The sequence below is a fragment of the Nycticebus coucang genome, chromosome 18 (genome assembly GCF_027406575.1).
Source record: "Nycticebus coucang isolate mNycCou1 chromosome 18, mNycCou1.pri, whole genome shotgun sequence".
NCBI classification, from domain to species: Eukaryota; Metazoa; Chordata; class Mammalia; order Primates; family Lorisidae; genus Nycticebus; species Nycticebus coucang.
In genome coordinates this window covers 40,528,148-40,548,954 of record NC_069797.1, presented here as the reverse complement: position 1 = coordinate 40,548,954, position 20,807 = coordinate 40,528,148, and the positions used below count along the sequence as shown (strand labels likewise).

The following is a 20,807-nucleotide window of genomic DNA, read 5'->3' as shown; positions in this document are numbered from 1 at the left end:
TTCTGACCAACCTCCTCACCTGCATTCCTTGCCCCTGGCAAACAGCCAGCTGCTTTGTTACCTCCCCTGAGGCCTTCCCAGTCACCTGTATTCATTGGATCTCTCTTTTTTTTGAGAGGGAGTCTCACTATGTCGCCCTCAGTAGAGAGCCATGGCGTCACAGCAACCTCAAACTCTTGAGCTCAAGCTATTTTCTTGCCTCAGCCTCCCACATAGCTGGGACTATAGGCGCCCGCCACAACACCTGGCTATTTTTTTTGTTGTTGCAGTTGTCATTGTTGTTTAGCAGGCCCAGGCCGGGATCGAACCCGCCAGCCTCAGTGTATATGGCTGGCGCCTTAACCACTGAGCTACGGGCGCCGAGCCCATCAGATCTCTTTATGTGTCTGTCTCTCCTTTCTAGACTGTGATGGTCCTTGACACAAGTGACCACATCTTTCTTATTCATCTGTGCACGTGTGGGGCACCTGCCACTTGTAAGGGAGCTGGCGAATATTTTTTTTTCAACAAATAAAAGAACAAATGATGACTATCACCCAAGTAAAGTAGAACTCTCCTAAAGATATTTATTTCCCATCCCATTTATTCACAATTAAGACTTATGCATCTTTTTGCTAAGGAAAATTTTCTTCTTTCCCTTTTCTGGTCCCCTCCACTGCAGAAGTACCGCAGACACGTGAGGGCTCCGAGAGCCAGGGGGGGCCGGCCCTCTGTGCCAGGGGGTCGTCTTACGGGCTGGTTTCAGGAGTATCTGGGGCCTCCTTAATCCTCTTTCTCTTGAGTTTTGCCTTTTGAGGATGTTTTCTTGAAGAATCTGAAAAAGGGAAGGTCAGAGACAGTCTCCATGACATCATAGATGGTAAGAGAATCTCACGGATGGGGTGGCGGCAGACAAGAAGAGTAGCAAAATGTTACCTTCCAACCTTTGTCGCTCACCCTTCTCTCACAGAAACCCTGTCGGGTAGAGAGATGGCAACAGCCCCAGTTTACTGATGAAGACTCTCACCTAGGACCAGAGTAAGGGAATGGCCTCTCCCCAAAAATGTTTAATTTGAATCCATGAAGACTTTCTTTTTTTTTTTTTTATTTATTGTTGGGGATTCATTGAGGGTACAATAAGCCAGGTTACACTGATTGCAATTGTTAGGTAAAGTCCCTCTTGCAATCATGTCTTGCCCCCATAAAGTGTGACACACACCAAGGCCCCACACCCCTCCCTCCTTCCCTCTTTCTGAAGACTTTCAATCTAAAGTCCTGTTTATAGAGGAGCAAGTTAAAAGATGTCAACAGGAGGCAGCGCCTGTAGCTCAGTACGGAGGGCACCGGCCACATACACCGAGGCTGGGAGGTTCGAGCCTGGCCTGGGCCTGCTAAACAATGACAACTGCAACCAAAAAAGTAGCGAGGCGTGTGGCGGGCACCTGTAGTCCCAGCTACTTGGCAGGCTGAGGTAAGAGAATCACTTAAGTCCAAGAGTTTGAGGTTGCTGTGAGCTGTGACACCACCACACTCTACCGAGGGCCACATAGTGAAACTCTGTCTCAAAAAAAAGGGGGAAAAAAGTTGTCAAAAGGAAGCAACAAGAAAAAAAAAATCAGGAAGTGGAACATTGTGCAGAACAGTAGCCTGGTCTTTTCAACAGGGTAGGGGTGCGGAAAAGGGAACATTGTTAGGTTAAAGGACTGAGGAGCCATAACCAGGTGAAATGTATGGTTTGAGAAACAAATGCAAAAGTTATCTCTGTTAGAGAAATTTGAATGTGAAGCATTTAGTACAACTATTAGATGAAATGAAAATGTTGACATGGAAAGGCTGATACCATTCACTAAAAAAAGCTAGTTCAAATCAAAATCACATACATTTGAACCTCCATAGTTGACGACCTCCCTACATTGACCACTCCCTTCAGCTGACCTAATTTTCATAGACTGGACATGTCAGTACAGTAGGCCTGGTTCCTTATGTTGACCACCTCCATATGTTGACTAGTTTGTTACAGTGCCTTGGGTGGTCAACTTACGGAGGTTCTTTTGTATTTGTATATGTAAAAAAGATCTGGAAAGTCGACAGCAGCGATGACAATGTTGAAATCTGTATTTTCGGTGTTATCTAATTGTCTATGTGTTTATACCCATCTCATCAGAAGGCTGCGGGGTTAAGAGATACAAAGGACCTGTTACAGACCAAAGTTGGCCCAGAAGTCCAGAGCTCACTTTCCTCCTCTGATTCCTGGACTACTTGGCCTATAGCATCTTAATTATGGGCTGGTCTTCATTCTTTAAAGTTCTGTATGTTTTACTTCCTCAGTTGAAGGTCCTGGGGCCAGGGGCCCTCACAGAGCCCAGGCAGGGGTCTGGGCCTCACTGGCTGCCCAACCCATGCCTACTGCCACTGCCCAGTTTTCACTCCCACTCTTCCCTGGGTCCAGGTGGGACTGGTGGTGAGGCCTGCTGCCTGGCATTAACTCCGGCCAGCCAGGCGTAGAGAGGAACACCTGGGTCCATCTCAGGTCACCTGCCTGCCTTTACCTTCCCCAGCAGTAGCTGAGCAAGGATGGCTTGCTGTGGCCCCAGAAGCCAGTTCCAGAAGAGTGAGGCGCGCATGGATGCAACATTTCTGTGCATTTGGGTACACAGGACAGGCCCTTCCGGGTACCAAACTTGGCTGGGACCCCACTCACTAACCCCACAGCTTCCAAGCAGAGAGCCAGACACCGTGGTCACCACAGAGGCCAACGCTGCAGGAAGGCCGTTCCCAGCCTGTCTGTCTGGACTCCCATTCCTGTAGGAACAGATCCCTTTCTTCTCCCTGGGCCCCACCCAATCCTGACAGCAGGTGTCCTGCTGCTGCTGTGACACCTCCTCAGAGTCCACACTCTTGGCCACTTAGAAACTGCCTCTACTGTGCTTCTAGTCATATAGCAAGTGCCTTTGTTTATATGTTAACTGAAAAGGGCAGGATTCAGAACTGTCTGTATTATGAGACCTCTGCTGGGGGGAAGTGGTACAGAACACGGAAGGAAACCCTAAAATGTTAACAGTGGCTGCCGCTGGGGTGGGGGGGTTTCCTCTGCTTTTCACACTCATTGGTACATTTTAAACTTTCTTTCAGGAGCACACTAGTGGGGACTAAAAAGAGATGAGAAGGTAGAGAAGGAGAAAACAAGGACAGAAAGCAAACTGCAGGAGGAAGAGAAGATGGGAAGGAAGGAAGAAGAACTCGTCCAGCTCAGGGCAGAGGCCCCTGGATGCTCCAGGGAACACCCAGGCGCGCGTCGCAAACCCCCGGCATTCCCTGACACGGGGGACGTTACCTTTCTTGACATGGGCCTGGGACTGGGGCTCCTCCAGCAGGGAGGCCTCTTGACCCGGGGTCTGCATCTTGGACAGCCTCTCCTTCATGCCGCTGATGTCACTGTGCAGCCCCCAGGCATCGCAGAGCTTGGGCAGACTGTCCTCCCGGTCAGCTAGCAGGGACCTCTCAGGTACATCTGAGGGCGAGAATGCCACCTGCAACAGGGCCGCAGGGTTGGCTGTAGATAGGAGTCTTAACTCTGAAGTCCCAGCTCTGCGCTTGTGAAGACGCTGCTGAGATCTGGCTGCTCTTCACACGCGCCTAGCCAAAAGGGAGGGGTGACCTTGGGGACATTAAGGCCAGGCTGCCAATTGTGTCTTCTTGGGTTGCCCTTTATTTTGCAATCACATCTCCCATCTCTTTCCAGAGTTATAATGTCTTATTGGTTTGTAATGAAACAGTGGCATTTGTCTTAAAGCCCTAACGTAGTAATATTTAAATTGACAGCCTAAAGATAGGTTTTGAAATTTTTCTAGCTAGTGAAATCCAGAAATCTAGAAATCAGGAAAGTGGCAGCTCCTCATATTCAGAGGAGGATTCAGTAAAGTGATCTGACCATTCATGTTCAGAGGAAGCAGCCCAGAAGCAGGGAGGGTTTGGGCTGGTTACAGCTGCCAGCAGGAGCAGTGGTAGGCGGCTAGCTGGAGTCAGACAGAGGTGGGATCCTGATCCTGCCTCTCCCTTCCCCTTGCCATGTGGCCTGGGACAAGTTACCTGACTGCCCTGCATTGGAAAATCTTCATTTACAAACTGTGGACAATCATCTTAATTACCATTTAGGGTTACTTCTGAAGATTACACGAAGGGAACCTCAAGTGCCTGGTACATGGAAGGCTTTTACCATGGTTACCTCTAATTATTTTGGACCAGTGGCTCTCAACGTGTGCTGGGGGCCCCGAGATATTTTGACTATACAGACCCCTGAAAAGTGGAGTCCATGTAAAGTGCAAGAGAGAAACGAATGGATTCTAATGAAACCTAGTGTGAAAAGTTCACTGAGACAAATCTGAACCGGCTACATTCTGTATGAGTTCAATTATATGACATTCTGGGAAAGGAAAACTATGGAGGCAGTGAACCTAAGATTAGTTGCCAGGGACTTGTGGGTAGAGCTGGGGTGGGGGCGCTAGGGCAGTGAACCTATTCTGTGTGATGCTGTAAGGGTGGACACATGCCATCATACATTTGTCAAAATCTATAGAATGGCCAGACGTGGTGGCTCTGTAATCCTAGCTCTCTGGGAGGCCAAGGTGGGTGGATTGTTTGGGGAGGTAGGGGGGTTCTCAATGATATTTAAGCAGATAAACATATCCTAACACCAAAACATTTGAGAACCACTACTCCTGAACAAAGCCAGGCCAGGGTCTGTCAACAGTCCCAGGAGACTTCTCCAAGGGGGCCATGCCTTTCTGCCTGGCCTCAACCGTCTGCGCCCCTGGCTCCTCAGGGCTGTCCCTGCCCCTGTTGGCGTCAGGGTGTGTGTGTGGAGGATGAAGACACATGGAGAATGGGACCCTGAGCCTCTTCGCAGGGTAAAGTAGTGGGAGTGCAGCGTCAGTGAGCTGCACGAGAAGCAGAGGAGCACAGTGGTGTCAGAGGGCCACTCTGCCCCAGGCATCCCGCCACAGTCTAAGAACACAACCGCCAACCCTCAGCTGGGCTCAGGAGGAGCTCTCCCGCGCTCACCAGAAACTTGGCGTTCTGGTTGCTCTTGGTGTACTTGTAGAGCCTGCGAAGCTGCTTCGCTTCTAGTTCCGAGAAGAGGGAGACAAACCGCCAGAGCATCCTGCAGAGGAGAAGCCCGAGGCTGAGGGAGGCGGGCGCAGCCCTTTCCCCTCCAGCATTTGTCTTGGGGCTGGGACCTACCCAGGGAGCTGTGGGCCATGTGCTTGCTTTAGGGTTGGGGGGGGGGGGATGAAGCAGCCGGATATCCTGTGTCCTGGTGATGAGCACCTGCACATCATAGCTGTTCATCCCAAGGTCATTGTCCTCAGGGTTCAGGAGACATCTTTGTCCACAGTGTGGACAGGTGCAGTCAGTGACGAGGGGGACCCTCGTCCCATTTGCTCCTCCCATTCTGCCCCCTCCAGGATCCTGACTCCTCCACATAAAGATGAAAGACTGGGGCATCTTGCATGGAGAGGGGGTGGCCCAGGTGGATGGGGGGGGGCAAGGAGGCTGCCCTACTTCTTCCAGTGTTTGATTTCCCACGCTCGGCAGTAATGCTGCAGAAAGGTGTTGATGTGGTCCCCTAGGACCACCAGGCTCTCCTTCATGTACTTCAGCTTCTTCTTCTGAGGCACATCCTTGGGCAAGTGCAACTTTCGCAGGAACTTCTTCAGCGGCCTTAGGTATTCTTTACACTGAGAAGGCAACAAAGGGCCATGGATGAAAAAAAGAGGCAGATGGGCAGCCCCGTGCACCAAGCAGGGCCTGTCTGTGGCCCTTAGTAGCCCAGGAAGGGTTGTGTGTGTTTAGGGAGGTGGCTACACAGGACCTCTCATCCCACTTCCTTTCCAAAAGTGTGACAAGTCGGGTAATGAGCTGTGGGTCTGAGGCCTGCCAATCCTAACCCACGTCTCCTGACTCATGGGAAACAGGGGACACGGTTCCAGACTGGCCCCTTACAATTTTGAAAGTGTCCTGGCCCAGACCCTTAGCATGGCGCACAAGTGGGTCTCTTGTCGGGATGGTGCTGGAGCTCTTCTCTAAACAGGGCACATTTGTCACCTGGAAGGAGATAGAGGCAAGTCAGCTGAGGGTTTGGGCCACTCTTGGTGAGGGCAGCTCTGGCCAAGCACTGTCCAAATGGTAGCCAGAGCCCTTCTCCATGGGCCCTGTGACCCCATTCTTGTCCCGGCACTGATTTGAGTGAGCCCCAGACAAAGAAACCCACCTCAGAATATCTCTTAGAAAAACTAGAATATTCTATTTCTTTTACAATAATCATCACATGTTACACTAGATAACTTTGCAACACACCTGATAAACGTTCACTCGTTTTATTTCCCCACAAATTTTGAGAGGTTAGATATGATCCCTGGTTACAGTGATAACACTGAGGCACCAAAAGGTTTACATGAGTCCTGGGGGGGCTGAGCAGGGGTTCAGTTACTACCTTGTTCAGCAAACAAGTATGGATCACCGAAGTCCCAGGCCCACCTCTCTGTATTCCTAACCTTTGGCCATGTATCTAAGGGGCGCTCAGAAAAAAATGGGTGATGGTGATGACGAGAAAGAATCTTTCAACAGCAAAAGTAGGGCAAAAAAAGATAATTAGTGGAGACAAAGTGAAAAACAATACTAGAATTCAGAACACAAGACTATATTGACATGACTGAATTTGCACTTCACCATTCAAAGGCCTCTCTGAAAAGTGAACATTAGTTCCTGTGTTCAGAGAACCAGGAAGGCCCGTAACTAGATGGCTATGAAAGGGAGAGGAGGTTGGACACAGGCATCTCCAGGCCCCAGAGGGCACTCTGGCTGGCCAGCTCCATAAACTGCACACACGCCACACAACCACACACACAGACCTCATGTACACACATGCACACACACAGGTATGCTCACACTTCAGTCTTCAGAACCACTAGTGAAATGTGATCCCTTCCCATCATCTTGCCAGGAATACATGGCTTTGATAAACATCTGTCTGAATGAGTTAACATCCTCTTGTTCTTTAGGCCTCTTGCTAACTCATGCACCCTACCATTTTTCTTTCTTCTCTTGTCCTTGAACTTCGTGTCTCTGCTTCCCGAAACCAGCTGCCCAGTGATCCCTCTTCCCTCTCTCCCTCCCTCTCACCCCCAGCCCCACTTCACCTTCTCTGGTGGACTTTCCCCTTTACTCCCTTGCGGGTCTGAAACCTCTATCTCAACAGGTGTGTGAGTAGGCTCCATGGTGGCACACCTAACGTTCCCTCTGGCTTCTGACCTTCTGCTCTGTGAGCTGAGCTCTCAGGAAATGGGCAGGTGGGCTCCAGAACTCGGAGAAAACCATGGCAACTACCAACAGAGCCTTGCCCCCTCCCCCTGCCTCTCCCCCTCCCATGCCCTCATACCTAGGGCCACCAGCCATCTCATCCAGTTGGGAACTAGATTGGGGAACTGAGCAAGATGTGCCTGGTAGACGGAGGATTTTAGCCATGCTGGCATCTGGCCGGGAGCTGGCACCCCTTCTCCCACCAGTACTGTTTGTTGCTGTTGATTGCTGTTGATTTTTTTTTTTAATTTGGCCGGGGCTGGGTTTGAACCCGCAACCTCCGGCATATGGGACCGGCGCCCTACCCGCTGAGCCACAGGCGCCGCCCGATTGCTGTTGATTTTGAGCCCTGGTAAGTTTATGAAGAGATGGGCTCCTGCGTGTGTACCATTCCTGCCTCCTAAGTTGTGAGGGAAAGGGTTCCTAACATTCTTTCCAGGACTTGGAAAAAGAACTATATATCCAACCTTTTTTTTCTCACTCTGCTGCACTTGGGAAGAATAGGAGTTGTCTTGGGCCACACATTAAATACACAAACAGTAACAAACACCCATTAGCGGAAAAAAAAAAAAAATTTAAATGTCCCTGCATACTTTTCGTGATATCCAACACCACAGATAAGTAAAAAAGGTCCTCACAAAATCAGCATCCGGCGGGCAGGTTAGATATCCCTGGAGCGCAGAGGGTGGCTGCTCTGAGACAATGCAGACTGTAACTCTCTGCTGAGACGCATCTTCTTTGTGGCCCTGTAGCCTCCAGAAAGTTAATAAACCAGTTGTTGGGTGTCGGTTGAGTGGTGGAGTCTTTAAGGGGGTGCACGAAAATCCCAGCCACCATATGTCATCTCATTAACCTTCACAGTAACTGTCCTTGGGTTAGGGGCCCGCGGTGCCACCATTTCACAGAAGAGGAACTGAGTGCACAGAGGTCCTGCCACCAGGGGGGCGCAGGGGTCCGGCCGTTGTCTGGCCGCTCTGTCTCGATGCAGCCGGGGTCCGCCTGGCCCGGAGGCGATCGGAAGTCTCCACCTGGGCCACCTCGCCCCCAGGGCGGCACAGGTGCCCCGCGTCCTTCGGCAGCGCTCACGGAGGGCCATGGCTGAGGCCGTTGCAGCCTCTGTTTCCTCCCTGAAGCCCCGTCAGCTTCCCTGGAACGCTGAGTCCCATCTCCTGGCCTTCTCTTGGCGTCCTCTGGGCCCGGGACCCAGTTTGACCCTGTTCTTCCCCTGCCGGGCCGCGGTGGGTCAGCCGAGCCAGGGCTGAGGTCCTGCCCGACGGTCGTCCCAGGCCTCCCTGTCGCCATCTAGAGGCGGTTAGGACACATGACAGGGACACTGGGGCTCTGGACCGCTTTAAGGCAGGTAGGCGGGAGGCCCGGGCTGCGTGGTGGGTAGGGGGTTGGATGAGTTCTGAGTCCGGACACTCATTTTAACCTGTTCTCTCTGCCATCGTGTTTAGCAAATGCTTTTTTATTTTTTTGAGGAATAAAAATCCTCACTTCACTACCTCCAAACTGCAAGATCTGTTCTGTGAGCATTGATTCCATATTATTTCGCCACTGTTAAGGATAATTATAGCCAAGGCAGGGTGGCTCACACCTGTAATCCTAGCACTCTGGGAAGCCAAGGTGCGTGGATTGCTTGAGTTCAGGAGTTTGAGATCAACCTAAGCAAGAGAGACCATGGTATATTCATTAGAAAAAATAGCTGGGGGTTGTGGCAGGCCCTTGTAGTCCTAGCTACTCAGGAGGCTGAGGCAAGAGGATTGCTTGAGCCCAGAAGTTTGAGGTTGCTGTGAGCTAGGCTGATGCAGCACTCTAGCCTGGGTACCAGACTGAGACTTTGTTTTAAAAAAAGGAAGAAGGGGCGGCGCCTGTGGCTCAGTGAGCAGGGCACTGGCCCCATGTACCAATGGTAGTGGGTTCAAACCCAGCTCTCTCAAACCCAACAACAACAACAAAAAAAAAAACAGTCGGGCGTTGTGGCGAGCGCCTGTAGTCCCAGCTACTCGGGAGGCTGAGGCAAGAGAATCGCCTAAACCCAGGAGTTGGAGGTTGCTGTGAGCTGTGATGTCATAGCACTCTACCAAGGGTGATAAAATGAGACTCTGTCTCTTAAAAAAAAAAAGGAAGAAGAAGAAGAATTATATTGGCAAGAACCTGGACAAGGGGGGAAATGTTAATAAACTGACAAGGGTGGGGCAGGGGTCCAGGTTGCTCACTGCACAGACAGGCAATTACTGAGACAATGGAGATCGTCAGGAAGAAAGAATTTATTTCAGAAATGCATCTGCTGGGAGGAGGAGGCACAGACTACCTCAAATCCACCTTTCACACCAACGGGGGGGGGGGTGCAGTTAAGGAGGTAAAAATGAAGAACGCAGGAGGGGAGTGGGCATCATTGCCAGGTTTGGGGTGGAGTGCAGGGTATGCAAGCACAGTGAGAAATCATGTTAGCTCATGCCTCCCATGAAAAAAACGGTGGATACGTCCCTCCCAGGGTGGGATTGTTAGTATTGTAATGAGCTAGGGGTTAATATTGGTCATTCTTTCAGCCTTGTTTGCAGGCTCAGTGGGTCCTTGAGCACAATCTGCAGTGGTGTATGACTTACCTTGTCTTTTCCAGACAAACAAGTGGTGTAAGTTATCTCATGGCTGCCATTATCTCATGGCTATAGTTATTTCATGGCTGCTGTTCCAGGGAAATAAACTCAAAAGGGAATGCTTCAGTGTGACAGTTACAAAGTCCTGGCCAGCAATTCTTACTGGCCTAGAAACTTGGAACAAAAATCATTTTAAAAATGTTTTCTTGTTTATGGAGCTGGTTACAAAAGGAGTCCTCATATACCCGTCGTCTGTTGGGAGTGATAATTGGTAAACAATGAATTTCAAAATATTAAATGTGCATTTCCTTTGAACCACCAATTCTATTTTTAGAAATTAGTCCTAAGAAGAGAAGATATTTAAAACTGTTACAATAATGACAATTTGGAAATAACTGAAATGTCATCAATAGGACAAACTATGGTATATTCATAAAAAGCATTAAATATGCTATTCTTTGTCTATGTTTATTGATGTCAATAGATAATTAGTTTTATTCTGAAGTTAAAGAGTTTATAAATGACTGTAGTCCAAGGACCCACAAATCAAGAAGACTTGAGTAAGTGTTCCCGAAGTGGTCATGTTACAGGTAGGTTTCACACATTTTAGGGAGGCAGGAATTGCAGGTAAAATCATGAATCCGTACATGAATGTATACATACATTTGTTTGGCCTAAAAAGCAGGACATCTCGAAGCAGGGGCTTACAGGTTACAGGTGGATTGAGAGATTCTTTGATTTGTAATTGGTTAAAGAAATAAAGCTTGTCTTGGAGTCAGTAGAAAAACAAGTACTTGAGTTAAGATAAGAGGATCTGTTAATCAAAGGAAACAAGTTAAGCAAATTGATGTCCTGCAAGCTGACTTAACCTTTGCCTTTCATGACCTTAGGTCCAATATGCAATTAGTCTAAACCCCAAAAGGGAGCAGCTATGAGGAGGCAAGTCCCATCTCCCTTTGCTTCCAGGCTAAGAACTTAGTTTTAAGGTTTTTCTGAAGTGTCCTTGGCCAAGAGTGGGGGTCTGTTTAGTTGAGAGGAGCTTAGGATTTTATTTTTAGTTTACCTGACATGGAAAACAGTAACTAAAATAGTACATAGGGTATGATCCCACTTTTGTAAGTATGTATTCATGTATGTCTAGCAAAAAGTCTTGAAGGATATACTTTGAAATGTCAAGGATGATTTTTCACTTTCTTTGAATATTGACTATATTAGAAAAATACTGAATGTGCTTTACTTTTACAGTCAGAAAAACATACTTTTAAAAAAATCTCACAAAGAAAATAACATCATTAAAAACATTGCATAGGTTTCTCTCACCTCTCTATCATGAGAGGGACCCTCTTCCATCTCTCTTTGGAAGTGTTCTAAACTTTCTCTTTGTTCTTCCTAGATAAAATCTTTGTTACTCTGGGGAAAAAAAACCCAAAACATTATACAATGCTAAGTTTAAAAATAGAACACAAGCTGGCCACAGTGGCTCACACTTGTATCCTAGCACTCGGGGAAGCCAAGGCAGGAGGATTGCTAGATCTCAAGAGGTCCAGACCAGCTTGAGCAAGAGCAAGATCCTGTCTCTATTAATAATGGAAAAAATTCATCAGGCTGGTGGTGCACACCTGTAGTCCCAGTTACCTGGGAGGCTGAGGCAAGAGGCCCAAGAGTTTGAAATTGATATGACCTCTGACATCATGGCACTCTACCCAGGGCAACAGAGCAACATTCTATCTTGAATTTTTTTTTTGAGACAGAGTCTCACTTTAATCCTCAGTAGAGTGCTGTGGTATCACAGCTCACAGCAACCTCCAAATTCTTGGGCTTAGGCGATTCTCTTGCCTCAGCCTCCTGAGTAGCTGGGATTACAGGCACCTGCCATGACGCCCGGCTATTTTTCTGTTGCAATTTGGCCGGGGCTGGGCTCAAACCCACTACCCTTGGTATATGGGGCCGGCACCCCACCCACTGAGCCACAGGCGCCCCAACATTCTATCTTGAAACTAAATAAATAAATAACAGAACACAAAAGGGTATGTAGATTACAACTTAAAAGTGGATATAGGCAGACATGGTAGCTCACGCCTGTAATCCTAGCACTGTGGAAGGCTGAAGCCAGTGGGTTTCTTGAGCTTAGGAGTTCAAGACCAGCCTGAGCAAGATTGAGGCCCTGTCTCTACCAAAAATAGAATAACTATTGTTTTTCTATTGATTGTTGTGGCAGTCACCTGTAGTCCCACCTACTCAGGATACTGAGACAACAGGATCCCTTGAGCCCAAGAGTTTGAGGTTGCTATGAGCTATGATGATGCCACAGCATTCTACCCAGGGCCACAGAGTGAGAATCGATCTCAAAAAAAAAGAAAAAGAAAAAAGTGGATACAAATATGGATCAAAGCTGGAAGCAAACCAAAAAAAAAAAAAGAAAAAGAAAAGAACGAACCAAGAAGTTGAATACATACATCTGTGTAAAGACTTGAGTATATATGTATTTGTTCATGTAAATGAATATAGAGCCCTGAATATCTACAATTCAGAAGGGGGAAATAAATGTTAGAACTTCAAAGCTTAGCCATCCCTGTCCTGTCCCTTACCCCTCTCCACCCTCCTTTTCCATCCAGAGCCTGCAGCACGCCCCAGCTCTGGATGGCTGCCCCATTCCCATAATGGTTTTATTATCAACCGTGGGGAATAGCCTGAAGAGACAATTGAACCTAACAGCAGCCAGGAATAATGGCTCAACTCACAACATTAACTAAGACAAAACAAAAATCTATTGCCTTTGGGAGACATTGTTCAAATTTTAATTGGTCAGCATAGAAAGACTCTATAGGGCAAATCAGCTCTTTCAACAAAGTTATTTCCCTGCCCCCTCACATTTATTTTTTCAAAAACAACCACCAACCACATGCTATGTACTCAAGGCAGATAGATAGTGTTAAGGTGTCCACCCTCAACTTTATTATTACTATTTTTTCTTCATTTCTCTTCCTTCCTTCCTTTCTTCCTTTCTTTCTTACTTGAGACAGGGTCTCCACTCTGTAGCCCAGTGCTTTGAATATAGCTCACTATAACCTCAATCTCCTGGGCTCAAGCAGCCTCCTTAATAGCTGAGACTACAGTAGGGTGCCACCATGCCTGACTAATTCTTTAACCATTTCTTGTAAAGACAAGGTCTCGTTATGTTGCCCAGGCTGGTTCAAACTCCTGACCTCAAACGCTCTTCCCACCTTGGCCTCCCTAACTGCAGTGATTATAGGCATGAGTCATCACGCCCAGCCACCCTCCACTAGATGCGGGATGGCATGCTCCTTAATGGCACAGACCAATTTCACAATCATAAGCTTTTACCCCTACCCCTTAGTACACATGATAGAGCTCAGGAAATTCTTGTTGTATGTACTGAAGCAAGTGAATATGGAAAATAACTCAGTATCTATTGCTTACATTTCTCCTCATAAATTTGAAGATCTGCTCATCTCTCTCTCTCTCTGGGTTAAACAGTGACGCAGAAACTTTATATTCCCCTAAAGGCTCTCTTCTATCTCTTCTGGATAATAACTCAAGGGTATTTTAGAATTGCCAAATTCTAAAAAAGAGGCCAAAAGTAGCCTCTTCAACTTGCTCCAAATTATCTGATTAGAATTGTATCAAGACTCCAAAAAAGGGGTGGCGCCTGTGGCTCAGTGAGCAGGGCGCCGGCCCCATATACTGAGGGTGGCAGGTTCAAACCCGGCCCCAGGCAAACTGTAACAAAAAAAAGACTCCAAAAAAGGAAGGCCAAATTCCTATCATAGCTGGAGTGCCGGGTCTGCAGAACAGGCCAAAGGCTCCCAGCTGAAGCATGGCATCCCTATTCCAAAGCAACCACAGTTTGAAGCACTACCTAAGACAGAGTCTTTCGATGTGACCCACTGATGGGCTTGAGGGAGTCAACAAACCTTGAAACTCCATCGAGCAAATTGTGCGTGAGGACTCATCAAAGAGGTCTGTATTCCCACACATGTTAAAAACCAGTGATCTCACCTAACTGGACCTTCCTCTCAGCAGTGATTTTTAATCCGTGTAAACCTCCAGTCGAGGAGGCACTGTGAGAAACACCAGAAACAGAGCTAGTCTTGAGAGAAAGAGGGCAGAGAAAGAAGGCAAGGGGGTTAAAGCTTAACTCACCAGCCATATTCCAGGCCCAACCCAAGGAACCAGGGAGTAAACAGAAGGCCAGTGAGATCCTCATCCACATAGAGTGAAGCTGAAGTACTTTGCCTCCAGCTAGCAGCCTACACCTAGCCCTTTCCAGTGGATTGGAAGCTCCCCTTGAGCTAATACCAGGTGTCAGGGCCAGGCAAGATGGCTGCATGCACGAGGCCTCCCCCGCTCCACTGGCAGGACCCAGGCCTATCTGAGCACACAGGTCAGGAGCATCTGCTCACCTTCTGCTCCTCTCAGAATAGTTCTCAAAGATGTTTGGTACTTTTTCCCTCACTCTGATCTAATATTTACTGTAGTTTTCCATTTAATGGAGCCCTGATTTAATTTCACTTTTTTTTTTTCTGTAGCAATGTTTTAATTTGGGCTTCATGTGCTCTAAAAATATCTTGTCAGGGTATCAAAATAACACTGCAGAATGGCAACCTCAGAACTTCAGAGCATGTTTCTAAATAGTCTAATGGTATGCAAGCGTCTGTGATTGTGTCAAATTGCTGGGCCTAATGATTTCCACTTGGCACTTTCCAAAAGCCTTTCTTTCCTAAGATGGAACTCAGGGTGATGAGCAGGAGAGAATTGTAAAGTCAATGACTATCGGAGTTCACGAGTTTTGTTCTCAATTTTGGAGAACAAAAAATGCATCCCACATTTCATAGCAATTTCTTCCCAAAAGACTCACTCTTGCCTACTCTCTTTAAGGGCACCATGTTGGTACCATCCCCTCCCCCAGCTGTAGGCGCAGATTTGGTGTTACTGGGGGCTAATAGCAGAGGTTTTCAGACTGAGAAAAATTGGTATTTTAATAGTTCTCACAAGAAATTCTCATCAGGAAAATTTGGAAAATACTGGTGTGGTAAGCTTGAATTTCCTTTTTTTTGAGACAGAGTCTCACTTTGTTACCCTCAGTAGAGCGCTGTGGCATCACAGCTCACAGCAACCTTAAACACTTGGGCTCAAGCGATTCCCTTGCCTTAGCCTTCCAAATAACTGGGACTACAGGTGCCCGCCACAACACCCCACTATTTTTAGAGATGGGGTCTTGCTCTGGCTCAGGCTGGTCTCGAACTCATGAGCTCAGGGAGTTCACCTGCCTTGGCCTTGCAGAGTGCTAGGAGTATAGGCATGAGCCACCATGCCCAGCAAGCTTGAATTTCAAGTTGGCTCTTGTTTGTGTCCAATTGGGTAAATTATGGACACTTTGATATTATGCTAATGTAGGCTCTCATAGGCTCACCAGAGCTGATTATTAAATTTTCAGTAATTTTGCCAGCAATTTGGTAAACATGGGCATTATTAAAAATTAAATGATATTAAATGGAGAGACTCAAATAGATAGTTGTACACCAATGTTATAGTAGCACTGTTCATAAAAGCCAAAAGATGGAAATAACCAAAACAATAGCCAAAATGTCCATCAACATGAATGGATAAACAAAATGTGATATATTCATACAATAGAATATTATTCAGCCATAAAAAGAAATGAAATTTTGATATAAGTTACAGCATGGATGAATCTTGAAAACATTATTCTAAGTGAAATAAGCTGGGCACAACTTAATAAATGTGTATGATTCCACTTACATAAAATATCTAAAATAGGCAAATTGTTAGAGATAGAAAGAAGATTGAAACCAGGTGCTGTGGCATATGTCTGCAATGCCAGCTGTGCAGAAGGGTGAGGCAGGAGAATTTGCATGAGTCCAGGAGTTCAAGACCACCCAGGGCAACATAGCAAGATCTCATCTTTAAAAAAAAATTAATTTTAAGCCGGGTGTTGTGGCGGGTACCTGTGGTCCCAGCTACTTTGGAGGCTGAGGGAACAGAATCACTTAAGTCCAGGAGTTTGAGGTTACTGTGAGCTGTGATGTCACAGCGCTCTACCGAGGGCAACAAAGCGAAACTCTGTCTCAAAAAAAAAATTAGTTTAAATAAATAAGCTCATTAAAATAAGAAACTAGAATAAAAGTTCCTAGGATCTAGGGGGAGGGAGGAAGGAATGGATATAAAGTTTCTTTCTGGAGTGATGAAAAAGTTCTATAAATAAATAGTAGTGATAATTATACAACATTGTAAATGTACTTAACGCCACTGAATTGCAGACTTAAAAATGATTGAAATGATGAATTTTATTATTATGTATATTTTATCATGATTAATAAGTAGAATTTTGTAAAATATATATAAATATAAATTTACAATTAAATTATATTGAAAACTAATAAATACTCAAAACACAAAACTTCCTAATTATTTTGCTACATTTTATAATTGTCTTTGCTCTTGAGGTTATTCATGTGTATTATATCTTTATGATGAAAATTCTATTTTTTACCTTCTTTTTAAGGCAGAGTCTCACTCTGTAGCCCTGGGTAGAGTGCTGTGGCATCACAACAACCTCAAAGTCTTGGGCTCTTGCCTCAGCTTCCCAAGTATCTAGGACTACAGGTATATGCCATTTCGCCCAGCTAGTTTTTTCTGTTTTTAGTACAGATGGGGGTCTTGTTCTTGCTTAGGCTGGTCTTGAACTCCTGAACTCAACAATCCACCTGCCTCAGCCTTCCAGAGTATAGGATTACAGGGGTGAGCCACTGCGCCTGGCCTCAGTTGAAATACTATTTAATACCATACTTCTGAGCATCTCTTCCCAAATCTGCATTCAGCGATGTCACCTTGGTAGTTGGATATTAGCTGTGCTAGGAGTATTTACAAAACAGAAATCAAAAACATTACAAATCATGGTCCCTTCCTCCCTAGTAAGATGGTTGTCAAGCATTTACTGGACACCATGGTCTCTGAGCCACAATTTCCTCAATAGTAAAAAGGAAGTAACAAAATCTACCTCACGGAGTTTCTCTGAGGTAAAATATGCTCAGGTAAAAAGTCCCATCACTGTGCTTGCCACCTGGTAAGTGTTTGGCTATTCCCCTTTACTAGAGACCTTGAGCAGAGGTCGGAGTCTTACTTAAATTAGCTTTATATCCTCCAAGTCTTTATCACAGGAACTCAATACATGTTTGTTGAATAAGAGGATGAATGGATCCTGGTACCAATGAAGAAAACATCCTGAGAGCTGGCACCAGAATGACATTTAGCAAAGGAAACGACTTAAAAGCTGCTGGGGCAGAAGGTGAGACCCTAAGGGCAGTAGTCTTTCTGCCCCAAAAGAGGTACCTAAACTGCTCTGAAAGAGAAAGGGAGAAGTATTCGGTCATGGTTTTTGTTTTCTGATCTAGAAAAAGAAGCCAGAAGCAGGGGGCACTACAGAGATGGAAGCCGGCCAAACAAGATTGTAAGAGGCTGGGTGACCAGGGGCGTTACATATGGGGAGAACACACTTCCTGTGAACAAGGTGGTCAGACAGATTATTTAATATTGATTGTATTTGTTTGCTATAGGGTTCGAGATGCAGCCCTTCATTATAACCCACAAACCGTCAGCAAAGTTTCTAGTCTACTCAAGAGTCTTGGATTTAGGTTTGGAATGGGATGGATCAAAAAGAAGCCAGGGTATCCTATTTTGGATCCTGGGTGCCAGTAAAGAGATAAAGAGACAGAGACAAGATTTAGTGTCAAAGAGTAAAAAACGTGGCCAAAACAAGAGGTGCGATCAGAAGGCAACACCAAGATGACATATTCCTGGGAATTTGGAGAAAATCTGAGAGGCATTTTGGACAGCCATGGTTTATATATTAAGGATCTTAATCAGTTTTTCTCCAGATTTTAAGGAGCTGGAGCATCCCAGCTGCCAACAGATTACATCCAATTATCTTGACAATTTTAGAGCTATGTAATGTTCTCTTGCTTGACCAGTGGGTTTTGATAAATGTTGGCTTGTCCCAATAGTTCAGAGTGTTAAGACTTTGAGATGACTGTCTTTTTGGATGCCAGCTTGAATTTGAAATGTTCTGGGTAAATAATCTTTTATCTCTAGCCAGGCATTGTGGCAGGTGCTTGTAGTCCCAGCTACTTGGGAGGCTGAGGCAAGAGAATCGCTTAAGCCCAAGAGTTTGAGGTTGCAGTGAGCTGTGATGCCACAGCACTCTACCGAGAGTGACATAGTGAGACTGTCTAAAAATAATAATAATAATCTTTTATCTCCATAAAAACTAAGGCCATTGTAATGTCAAATTACTCTGCTAGCTTGCGAGATGGCTTTTGATGCCCATCAAAATCTGAGCTCTCCAAAGAATAGATTTGGAGGAGGAAAAGATGGTAATTTTACCTTGAAGAAGTCTGGCAAACACGCCATTAACCAGTGATGTCATATGGGTGTCACGTATTATCAGATATGGTGTGATGAGGACACTTCATTTCTTCAGTCATTCTTTTAAAAAGACTCATGGGCTAGGTGCAGTGGTTCACACCTGTAATCCTAGCATTTTGGGAGGTCAACGTGGGAGGATCACTTGAGGTCAGGAGTACTTAGACCAGCCTGAGCAAGAGCAAGACCCCGTCTCTACTAAAGAAATAGAACAATTAGGGTGGTGCCTGTGGCTCAAGGAGTGGGGCGCCGGTCCCAGATGCCGGAGGTGGTGGGTTCAAACCCAGCCCCGGCCAAAAATCACAAAAAAAAAGAAATAGAACAATTAGCCAGCACTGTGGCGGCACCTGGAGTCCCAGCTATTCAGGAGGCTGCTGCAGGAGGATTGCTTGAGCCTAAGAGTTTGAGGTTGCTATGAGGTCTGATGATGACACAGCACTCTACCCAGGGCAACAGAATGAGCCACCTGTCAGGAGAAGGAAGAGGAGGAGGAAAAGGAGGAGGGGGAGGAGAAAGAAGAAAGAAGAAGGAAGAAGAAGACCCATAACCCCAGTCTAACCAAGAGGAAGATAGACCCAGATTCAGGAACATTTTAGAGCAGTGGTTCTCAACCTGTTAAAGGTTCGGACTGTATTAGTAAAGGTTTGAGGCATTAGGAAGGTTGAGAACCACTGCTTTAGAGGATATCTAGCCTGTGCTATTTAAAACCATCAAGTCATGAAAAACAAGGGAAGACTGAGAAATGGTTAGAATAGAGAAGACTGGGGAGACGTGACAACTAAATGCAATGTTGTGCCCTGAATTGGATCTTGGCACAGAAAATGAGTATCGATGGTCAAACCGGTGAAATCCAGATAAAGTCTGGAGTTTAGTTAATAATATATCAATATCTATTTCTAGCTTTGACAAATGTACCCTGGTAATATAAGATTTTCACAGTGGGGGGAGTAAGGAGTATATAGGAACTTTATAATGTTTGCAACTTGTCTGTAAATCTAAAGTTATTTCAAAATAAAAAGTTTGTTTTTAAAAATCTGAATTACACCAGAAGGAAAGAAATCCTTTTATCATAAGGACACTTGTACTAGACTGTTTATCGCAGCTCAATTTACAATCGCCAAAATGTGGAAACAGCCTAAATGCCCACCAACCCAGGAATGGATTAACAAGCTGTGGTATATGTATACCATGGAATACTATTCAGCCATTAAAAAAAATGGAGACTTTACATCCTTCATATTAACCTGGATGGAAGTGGAAGACATTATTCTTAGTAAAGCATCACAAGAATGGAGAAGCATGAATCCTATATACTCAATCTTGATATGAGGACAATTAATGACAATTAAGGTTATGGGGGGGGAAGCAGAAAGAGGGATGGAGGGCGGGTGGTGGGGCCTTAGTGTGTGTCACACTTTATGGGGACAAGACATGATTGCAAGAGGGACTTTACCTAACAATTGTAATCAGTGTAACTGGCTTATTGTACCCTCAATGAATCCCCAACAATAAAAAAAAAAAGAGAAAAAAAAATCTGAATTACATGGCCTTTGGTCTGATCCAGGGACTCCACATTCTGAGCTTTTCTGTTTAAGAGAATATAATTAGGGGCGGTGCCTGTGGCTCAGTTGGTGGGGCGTCGGCCCCATATACCGAGGGTGGTGGGTTCAAGCCCCAAGCCCGCCCCGGCCGAGGAATAGCCGGGCGTTGTGGCGGGCGCCTGTAGTCCCAGCTACTCGGGAGGCTGAGGCAAGAGAATCGCTTGGGCCCAGGAGTTGGAGGTTGCTGTGAGCTGTGTGAGGCCACGGCACTCTACCGAGGGCCATAAAGTGAGACTCTGTCTCTAAAAAAAATATATATGTAAAATAAAAAAAAATAAAAATAAAAATAAAAAAAAGAGAATATAATTAGGCTTGGCGCCTATAGCTCAAGTGGCCAGGGTGCCAGCCACATACACTGGAGCTGGCAGGTTCGGATTCAACCAGGGCCTGCCAAACAATGACAACTACAACCAAAAAATGGTTGGGCATTGTGGCGGGTGCCTGTAGTCCCAGCTACTTGGGAGGCGGAGGCAGGAGAATCTCTTGAGCCCAGGAGTTGGAGGTTGCTGTGAGCTGAGATGCCATGGCATTCTACCCAGGGCTACAGCTTGAGGCTCTGTCTCAAAAAAAAGAAGAATGTAATTATAGTTTATTTGTGCTACATGGCAGAGTATATTTCAAGGAATCTTCATTGAGCATGTTTCAAGGAACCCCATTGGCAAAGAAACAATAACACCTTTTTTCTAGGTGTATTTGAGAAACTGGTCCCAGGAAAGACATTCTCACTTAAGCTCTTTTTGTGGAATCAAACCCAACTTCCTTTCCAGCCTGTACTGTGGGATGAATGACTCATGGATGCATATAT

The 20,807-nt window shown here is 45.9% G+C and overlaps 1 protein-coding gene across 1 annotated transcript; it reads right to left on the bottom strand.

Moving 5' to 3' along the window:
* Positions 1-570: 570 nt before the first annotated feature.
* CHCT1 (CHD1 helical C-terminal domain containing 1) lies at positions 571-8,640 on the bottom strand. Its single transcript, XM_053570749.1, has 7 exons — positions 8,242-8,640; positions 7,179-7,310; positions 5,983-6,084; positions 5,542-5,717; positions 5,041-5,140; positions 3,314-3,509; positions 571-814 (listed from the first exon to the last, which is right to left on the bottom strand). Exons 1-7 carry the CDS (start codon positions 8,638-8,640, stop codon positions 729-731), a joined length of 1,191 nt encoding a protein of 396 aa, XP_053426724.1. The 3' UTR covers positions 571-728.
* Between the last annotated feature and the right edge of the window lie 12,167 nt (positions 8,641-20,807).